Below are 10528 nucleotides of genomic sequence, written 5' to 3' on the forward strand. Positions count from 1 at the left end.
GACGACGGCATTTTTGGAAAGAAATTTCGAATTTTGGAGAAGAAGCTTGCTTTCGGAAAAATGTTCCTTTCACGCAAGGCAGCATGCCAGGTCAGGCGTGTGAACCAGGTGAACTGTGTCGGCAGCTCCACGTTTACGTTCCAGGCCGACAGTTTTTTGACCAAGCCGTGAATCGCCCTCGCTCTGACTCCCCCGGCTACGAAGGAGTAATTTTACAACTCTTCAGGCCAGCTACAGGTCTCTGATACAGAGCCGCAAGTGACGGATATCGGTCATTTGCAGCCACTACTAAGAGCCTCCTGGTCGTTGCAATCTGATACATAATATACCTCCACTCTGGGGGGTTATGTACTCTTGCCAGTCTTGGTACAACTTACTAGCCTGTTTGACCTTTTTTGGGTGCAGTCCTGTCACTCGAGTTGAACCTTGGACTTGGTGTGAAAGTAATAGTTGTCGCCTGCTGGCGTGGTGACCAGGTGATTTGGGCACCCAGGAGCACGTGATCACTTGTTCAACCATGTTCGATTGGGAATAAAGGAGGAACGCTGTGTTGTGCGCCATCTATGGATCTGCCACATCGATCGATTTTGCTGCGCGATCTGTCGATCGACAGATCGCGCAACGATCGATCGATCGCGCAAAATCGATCGATCGCGCAACAAAAAAAAGAAACCAAATCGATCGATTGTGAGCTGGGCGCGGAGTAGGTATTTTACTACTCCCTTGTGAACGGCATCATCGTAATCAGTACTCGCACTGGTACGAGTACTTGGCGACTGGCCGCACACCACTCAGTAAACAGTAGATGACGATTCTTTGAAGAAGTAATGGTTGACGTTGTCGAACATTCAGACCCACTGGAGGCGTTCCACAGCCTGGAGCCCGCTGATAAGGATTTTGATGTGACTTGAGTAAGTACTAAAGTGATGTCAACACTAGTTCTACGTACTCTCAGTCTCTCTCTCTCTCTTTTCGGCGTCAGACATTGAGTGGGAGATATAGATGACTGGATTTCGTTTGTAAAATAATGAGTAATTTCTGCAATTTGTGATCGAATCAGCATGCTGTCAGCTGTACCAGTCCACATCCCATCGTAATCAGCGACCAGGCCAAGCGTGATATTTGCCTTGGTATTTCACTATGTGTGGTGAGAAGACGTCCATTCACATCTGAGAAATTCATTTGCAAATGGGAAATCAACAGGCCTGTATTAGTATGGGCAGAATTCATCACCCGGGCCGCTATTGAAGCTTTGCACAGTTGTCAATGTCCAACGGCCTATTTATACGAAGACCTGTGGTGGCTACGTGATTCTCTTAAACCTGTGATCATGTTTTCCAAGATCATTTCAGTAGCAGACATATGAAACGCTACGCCGGGCCTGAGCCCGAGGCAATGTACGGACGTGGCCGTGCTGCACTGAACCGCGTGGCATCATCGTCACGTATGATGGAGTAAACATGACTGCGCCCTGCATATGCATCATACATCTGATAGTACGTTTATTGCCCTATCCTTGGAGAGTGGGCCACCAGGGAAGGCTGGGTTTCCGACTTGGCTTCACCTATAATGCTCATGATTGAACACGCTCTTGGAGAATAAATGTAGAATCCGGCTGAACATTGAAACCAGATAGCATCGCGTTTCTGCGCTGCACCTCACAACACCATTGACATACAACCAGGAAGAGCTGGGAACTTGAGGGAAGTGACGGAAAAGTCAAAGAGGAAGTGAAGAAGATTGAAGAAGAGGATCAGTAATCATCAAGGAGGCCAAAAAGAGGTCACCTACGAGCCAAATGGCTCTTGACGTGATGATGTGCAGGCAGGTATGCTGGAATTGGATAGACTCTTTTGGTCAATTTTTGGCCTATCCCACATCTTTCTACCGCAGCTCTGGCAGATTGATTGGTACTATACCCCTGAATTTATACATTTCTGAGCTCTGTGACACGTTACCTAGCTCGTGAATGTCGTCTTTCAGCCATTCATCATTGCTTATTTTGACATTTGATGAGGAGCCGATCATGACTATTTTTGAGGATGCGCATGTCAGAACGCTTTGTTGTGACATGCTCATCTAAAGGATTTTGCAACTGTTTCTATTGAATACCTATAATAGTAGTACGAAATAATTAGGGCTCAAACGGTCACGGTTTTACCCCGAACGGTTAACTGCTAAGCTAACGGTCGGTTTAACGGTTATAACCTATAAGCCATGGCAATCCTGCGGACTCTTTTTTAACCGTTTATTTGACTATACTCATTCAAAAAATGTACCCTATTCAGTACAACGCACACATGTACATTCTCTTGCATGCTCATTCATACATACTCTCACACGAAGAGACCAGATATGACCGAGTTGACAGCCCAGAAATTGCGTACGCGTGCGACAGGCTGCGAAAGTGCATACTTTGCAACGACCTGATACATGAAAAATTGACTGAAAAGTTACTGCGTAACCGTTATCTTTATCGGTTAACCGTTAATTCTTCGTAACCGGTCTGCAACCAGTTAATCGGACTAACCGTTTGAGCCCTAGAAATAATGGTTGCGACTTTGGCGATAATTATTACGAAAGGGTTTGCTCCCCACACTGGAGCTCGCGCTATTCCGTCGACTTGACAAAAATACCCGAGCCCGCTACCCGACCAAACCCCTACCCGTTGCAGCCCTGATTTTTTTTCGTCGGACTGGCCCCTTTCCATTCCCTCAACAAACAAAGGAATTATATAATGAACACTGGATCACTTATTATTCTGCTCGGTGCATGGACCAGTACAGGAACCGACACTCAATACAGTCAACTTCGCTTATATTTACGGTTATAACGACACTCGGCAGGGCATCAAAAAGGTGTCCTTATTCATGAAGTGTCGTTATACCCGAAGTCTCATTATATGTATTACACTGGGATGGGACTTTGCTCTGGGCATGGAAATTCTGTCGTTATTCGCGAATTGTCGTTATATCCGCAGTCGTTATTAGCGAAGGTGACTGTACTTACTGTTATGTTGATGGATGGATGTGGTTTATAGGATCGCTCTTCCGAACGAGAACACTGTTTCTGGTTCATTGAAGTAGGGATACTGTGCATGTATTATAATGTGCATGCTTAGCTACAAGATGAAATGGATCCAGCCATTGAGTAAGAGAAGAGTTTCAATATTTTAATTCTATTAAAGTATACACCCGGTTCCAAAATAACGCACGTGCCCTTGCATACGCCCAGGAAATCGAGCCTGCTATTATATACACCCGGGACCTATACACGGGCTTTTACGGTAACGTTATAATTATCTCAATGTTCCGGGTACGGCTATTTACCATGATGTGGGTATAATACTGGACATACATGTAGTCTGTTTTCTATTTTGCTGCTCCTTGTTCTTTGGTGCGATTGGTGGCTCGGAACAGGCAGACATTATTTACCGATATAATCGCACAGGTCACATTGTAGAGTGCAGACCACCTAGTGCTTTGAAGATTCACTGCGATATTCCCATAATGTTATAATACATGTATGAAAATCAGCATCATTTTCTGTATGTTAAATGCCACAAATTGTTAGGCTTCACCGTAATATCAAGAGTACATAACCCCTCTTGGTAATAGTTCAGTGTTCCGTTCACATCGGTTCATGCTGATCACCCGAAAGTGTCGTCTAAACAGGATATAGGGGTGTGCGGATAATGCTCGAAAAGGTGGGAGATTCTGCTCGAAAAGCTGTGAAATTGGCAGAACCATACAAACCTTATGGCGGGCAATTCCTCGAATTCTGCTCCATTTCTTTATCCACATACCAAACATGCATGAAACTTACCAGAAAAAGTACTGAATTCTGCCAATTTTTCTGCCCGCATATGCCTAACAGGATATGTCCGCGCCGCGGGGATTATTTTTCAAATAATCTCCTCAATGTCATGTACATAACTGTCGCCGGTCGCAGCGGCTTCACAAAACGTAGACTTTCCCAGCCCCCCCCCCCCCCCCCAAAGTACACACAAAATACAATTGAAGCATATGCAATGAAACGTATGCATTGGGAAATTGGATTGCAGTAAAACCCGTGTTTGCCGGACCCTGTACCAAGCGGAATCCTGTATTTACCGGACAAAATTTCATGCACCAAAGTGCTGTGGATCGAAAGTGCATTCCTGGATCAAGCGGGGTCCTGTCACATCAGGACAGTTTCCGCTGCACCAAGGGCGTCTTGTCAGGGCAGGCTTTACTATAGTGAAGTTTATAGTGAATTGTACTCCAAGTAACTCATGAGTCCACACACAATGGTCATGCAGTACAAAGCCGAAAAGTCCCTTTCAAGACAGAGTGACAGACAGGAGTCGTCACTAGAAGGGCTGATCAACCAACACAGAATACTACAGTGGTGCTCAATGAAGTCCAATGAAGCGAGTGAATGCCGTGCGGAACGTTGTGCAGCTGTGAACACTGGGCTGTCAACTGGCACAGGGCGCACACTTGACTCACACAATATTAACATTGAGCATCAACGTAGCATAATAATAGCAGTGAAAAAGAGTAGAGTCAAATACGCGATGAGCGATAGTGTAGAGTCTAATACTAAAGGCAGAAATAGAGTAATGCCATCAAGTGCGAGATAACATGTTAGGAGCATTAACGTGTGATTGTGAAGCTTACTTTAAAGCGGGATGTTGAGTCTACAGTGCACCATGGGCACAGCGAGATCATGTTATGTGTGAATGGTATACCGTAAAGTACCGCCAGAGCGCCCCGTCTCGCGAGAGCGCCCCACCTTGATTTTACAGCCAGGGTCCAGGGAAAGGAAAATCGTACGGCAGAATGCAACGAAGTGTGTATGGTGTACTAACGTCAGAGGAAGGTTTTTGTGTGGAGCTCGTGTCCGCTCGAAGGTACGGATTGTCTGCACAACGTGCAATATGTGTACGAAGTTCGTGTCGTATGACCTACAGACGGGAGACCACCTACACAATACGACCACGAAAGGACGAGATAGTGGGGCGCTCTGGCGGTACTTTACGGTACTAGTAATCAAATGGATGCAAAACATATAGATGTCGTGATACACCATGCCTGATTCGTGGCTGGAAGCCGTGAGCTCAGTGCTTGGGGCTAGTGGGATTCCTCTAGCTTTCAGAATCCTGCATGAAAAAAGGTAAAAGAAAGTGAAGGTACAATAATAGTAAGGTGATGTAAGCCTCTTGGTTTCGCGAACGAATTTCATCATTAAATTCATGGCATGGGAACGACGCTACAGAAGTATACAAAAGCTGAGCCATCCTCTAAAGAAAGTCCACTTTAGTGAATCTCATCTTGTCAGCAGCACCATGCTGTTTGTATGGGAGAATTGCCTTCGTACAGTGCTGCCCAATGAAATCCTGAAATCAAGTCGCGTCACTCAAGTACCGGGCGTTGCGCAGCCCTAGACCTGCGAACACTGGGCTGCGAAATGGTGCAAGGCGCAAACTTGAGTGACACGACTGGATTTCATTGAGCAGGACTGTACATTCAAGGCACCTGCACTTCCTATTACAGTGTAATGTTCTTATTTTACAGGAACATTCCCAACTGGGCCTAATGTCTTCTGAGGCTGCGTTTACACGACAACGCACGGCCATTTTCCGTTTTCAGTCCCGCATTTCTTTTTTCATTTTCGTGCGTTTACACGATCAAAGCTGATCCGAGGTGGTCTCGGTTTGTATCGTTTTCTCGCGTCTACACGGGAGCAAAGGATCCGCAAAAGTTCGTCATGTGCCGAGTGTTGTCGTGGAAGCACCAATCACACTCAAGGAATAATCGAAAACAGGCCACACACCAGCACTCGTCACATGACGAAAATTGTAAAAAAAAAGAGTTTTATTGTCGGATCCGTGTGAACGGCCGAAAACGGAACAAACGTGACGGAAACGAGGCCAGCAGACCGTTTCGACTGTTTACACACCCAAATTTATCCGGCAGAACATTTCCGTTTTCAAATTCTTCCACCTTGGCCAGCGTTTTGGTTCTCTTCCGCTTTGGTGTACAACTATTACGTTTTGCTCCGCGTACCGTGTAAATGAACCATGCATCCGAAAGGATTTAGTTGCGCTTTCACCCCCAGCGTTGTCGTGTATACGCAGCCTTAGATGGTGCCGAAGGTATTCATTGAGTTCCTGCAACTTCATTTGAAATGAACTGGAAAAGTGCGAAGGGATTCGAGGAGGACATTAAAGCAGTCAGCTCCAAGAAATGAAATTGATTCGTGAATTCAATTATAATGATGTTCACACCTACATGTACATGTATGCAATAACTAGGTATCACACTTCATCTTACAGGCGAGACCTCACTATATATTCTCTGGGGTACGGCAAGTGTTATGCTTTAGAGAGGTCCATGTTATAGCGAGTTGGGCACATAATATAAACCATATATGTCAAAGTTAGGGCTGCGGTTAACCAAAAGGTTATAGGCTAGAACCAAGAGTAGATAAACAAGAGTGTGCAACTCCGGGATGGGTTGGCCCGTGGCGGAATTTTTTGTTGACGTAATCTTTTCTATGACGCATGCACTGCGGGTCTTTTGGAAAGTTTGCATCGTGCACTTGGCCGGGCTTTACATTACAAGGTCGGTGCCCAGTACGTGCTCTCACACTGTTCTGCGTCAAAATGCGCGTTTTTCTGAAAAAAGGTGACGTCTACAAAAAATGCTGCCACAGGCAGGGGTATGTGCAGATTGTGCAGAAGAGATCCAGAGTTGCACACTCTTGTTTATCTACTCTTGCTACAACCTATAAGAGATAAACTGTACATGTAGCCTGTATTCATGTACCATTGCTGTACATGACTGTAAATCCATGTATCCATGGTACCATGACCTCACGCACTGCCAAAACAATCACTACAATATGTATAATACTCATAAAAGGACACATTTCAGGCTCATTACAAACGTCTTGAAAGTTTTTGTCTTCACAAGTATACTTTATGAGTATTATCGCATTTTTGTCTCAGACGAAACTGTTTACAATATTACAATATAGTGGATGCATATTATCAGTTTTCCAGAGCAGGTTCAACAAAGAGTGAATAACAACTAAATAGAGCGGTTGCCAGTTGACAAACCCCCTTTATATTTACAATGCAGTTGCGTGAATGTCCACTACTTTCTGAACGAAAGGTTCAACATATTTTAATATTTTGTATGCTCCATTGGGCTTCGGATTGCACCATCACCTTGTCATTTAATCAACTCAACCTCATCATGAGCATACGCAAGCATCACTAATATGGGGAGCAACCCCAGAGATGAGGGAGATACACGCCGTACATCCATTGTGCACAGTACTGACAGGGTACGCACATGCTGTCACGTATATTATGTACAGCGGACATTGAAAGAAAATAACCGATTAACCCATATGCATATGGTTAACTGTTCGTGTATTCTTAACGGTTACATAACCGGTTAACCTATCTAACCATTTCACCCTAGTCAAAATGGCGCTGTTTGCTTACAGACTACAACTGTATTGCCATCGATCCACACTGATCAATCCAGGAAATGTGCGCATGTTGTACATTTTTAGTGTATTTTATAGTAGTGTGTCTACTGCATGTGTTTCAGGACTGTAACAGTCACACTACAACAAAAGTCCGACACTCCAGAACAACCCCACACAAAATCCTGTGGTCGACCAGCCAACAAACACAGCTCTGGGTTGAATGACGAATTAGTGAAAAACTATAAAGAGAAAAGAGAGGTGAAAGAGAAAACCGCCAACACATCTCCAGAACGACAGAGCCTCACTCTCTCCCTCCCTCCCTCTCTCTCTCTCTCTGTCTCTGTCTGTGTGTCTGTCTTTGTCTCTCTCTCTCTGTCTCTCTCTCTCTCTGTCTCTCCCTCTCACGGCAACTAAAAAAACAACCATATCTCAAACCACACCTCACTCATTTTACGCTGTAGGATGAAGATGAAGGGGAGGTTGGCGATGAGAAGAAGAACACGGCAGGGTTTAAGCATTTATTGTTCAGTGACCCGTGTCGTTTGGCGTATAATGATTCTCGGTTTACAATTGTAGTATTGTTTGTTTTGCAAAGAATTTCAATCAGTTAAAAGTCATAGATGCTGTTTACATTCACAAGCGTAAGCCAGACCGATGCATTCAGAAAGAACATGTCACGGCATCCACATTCTTTCCTTAGCACCGTAACTGTATTTTGCACATATGTTTGTTTTATTCACCCTCTCTCTTTCTCTTTTCTTACAGTTACACTTGTGTTTTATCACACTATAGAATGACTGCGCATGTATTTTATAGATTGCGATTATTATCACTGTCGGGAAGGAAAACACCAATTTTACAGGGCCCTAAAAGTCTGAACGATACCTATGAAATGCACTGTCAAAGCAAACACAAAATATGAATATGCAAGCTCATGCCTGAGGGGAAGATGAGAAGTTGAAACGTGGAGATTTTTCGGACAGGACGAGAATCCGAAGAACCTGGGTGATTCCCTTACTTCCACAATGGGCTAGTGGCTGCATCACAAAAATTATACCTTGCAGTGGGTGCAGAGACAGATCAATAAACACTAACCTGAGCAGGAGAGCTGCTCGTATTCATTGCGATCGTCAGGAAAATGGCAGGACGAACGGACCAGAAGAATGTTGGCTATGACAAACAACTGCATATCCAGACGACACACGGCTTGACTATTTGCTTATGACGTTCAGCTTCGAGGTCCAGCACGATGGAATTTTCGGAAGGAACTGATTTTTGAATTATTTGGGGAAGAAGATTGCACTCAGAAAAGGTACCGTAACTGGTTTCTTTCATTTGAAAAGCTGTTCACCAAAGTCCTAAACATACACTGTACGACGTTTCGGAGCTGCTCCAATTACCAAATCGATCGATTTGTTTTGAATGGTTTCGCCACCGCTTTCCGATCGATCGATCCTTGCGCGATCTGTCGATCGACAGATCGCGCAAGAAAATCGATCGATTTTCCAAATCGACAGAACGCGCACAACATATACCCTAAAATCAAATTTTCACCAGTTGTAGTCTTCGTTCGGGGTGCTGAGTCGAATGGTCTTGGCAACTCTTGGTCCGAGGAAGCTGAGACGCTCCCATCCTCCTTTATTCCCAATCGAACATGGTTGAACAAGCGGTCACGTGCTCCTGCGTACACCAGTCAGCTGGTCACCGTGCCTGCAGGGTACAACTTACTAGCCTGTTTGACCTTTTTTGGGTGCAGTCCTGTCACTCGAGTTGAACTCGAGTTGAACCTTGGTGTGAAAGTTGTCGCCTGCTGGCGCGGTGACCAGGTGATTTGGGCACCCAGGAGCACGTGACCGCTTGTTCAACCATGTTCGATTGGGAATAAAGGAGGAACGCTGCATCGCAGGCTTTTCGGACCAAAACCAGTCGACTCAGCGTCCAAAAGACTACAACATATGGGCCAATCGCGGTCATTCGTGCTTTTATAAGAACGAAATGGCGCTTTTAGTGACATTTTGCATACAAATCCCCATCTACATTATACATGTAGTAGGGCGCAGTCACCCAGTTTCGGTGGAAGTGCGCGAGTTCGATTGGGATTCAAGTAGGAAGGGAGCGTCGCAGCTTCCTCGGACCAAGACCATTCGACTCAGCACCCAGAAGACTACAACTGGTGAAAATTTGATTTTAGGGTATACTTCCCCTTTAACAATCAATATAATTATTTTACATGGCCTAATATCAAGAGTACATAAACCATGTAAACCGTTTTATGTACTCTTGATAATAATTATGTATACCCATTATCAGTGCCGTACCGGTATACCATGGTATACCGTAGACCAATGTCCATGGATCGGGGCATGGGCATGGGCATGGGGTAGACCAGGTAGACCATGGGAGACGGACTGGCAAACACAAAGCACTCCAAATAGATAATATCGAGGAACTCCAGAGCTTCACTTCTACATGATGTGATTGTCATCGGAGCTTTCTGAGGAACGGACCACGAAGCTCGCGAATTCGGCCAATTAAAATATACCAGAATGGCTGGAATGTCTCTCGGTGTAAGGCGACCAACCGACCAGCTCCTTGCTGTGCTCGTATTTCTGCTGTGTGCCACTTCACTGCCAGTATGCCTATCAGCTGTCAATGGTACAGATCATATCAACATTTGGATCGTTACCCACACACACGACGACGTCGGCTGGTAAGTCGGAATATTTAGGAGTTTTTTTTGCTAGCGAACTGCCTAGATAGTACGGTACACGCACAGTCATTGGTAACGGTTATGGTAAGAGATAACTAACTATTACTTGCTCTGACTTATCCCATGGCTAGCCCGTTTGATCTCTTTGGGTTCTTCGCCTGTTTTGCGAAATTCCCATTCATTGGCATACGAGCTTGTTTCCTTTTCGGCTTGTTTGGCAATCAGCAGAATCAGTAGCATCAAGAGGTCCAAACCCAGTTCAACCTTTGGTGGTGGTTGACACCAGGCCTAGGGAGTACAGAGTGGATTACTAGTGTACATGCGTGGTACTGT

The 10528-nt window shown here is 45.0% G+C and overlaps 1 protein-coding gene across 3 annotated transcripts in view; it reads left to right on the top strand.

The window, feature by feature from the left end:
• Positions 1–9897: 9897 nt before the first annotated feature.
• LOC135831021 (uncharacterized) overlaps positions 9898–10528 on the top strand; it is a 47215-nt gene continuing 46584 nt past the window's right edge. For all 3 annotated transcript variants that reach the window (XM_065343262.1, XM_065343263.1, XM_065343264.1), the window contains exon 1: positions 9898–10195. In XM_065343262.1, coding sequence (XP_065199334.1) covers positions 10032–10195 — 164 coding nt within the window. In that variant the 5' untranslated portion in view covers positions 9898–10031. The remainder of the gene's footprint in view (positions 10196–10528) is intronic.

The sequence above is a fragment of the Sycon ciliatum genome, chromosome 1, assembly GCF_964019385.1.
Source record: "Sycon ciliatum chromosome 1, ocSycCili1.1, whole genome shotgun sequence".
NCBI classification, from domain to species: Eukaryota; Metazoa; Porifera; class Calcarea; order Leucosolenida; family Sycettidae; genus Sycon; species Sycon ciliatum.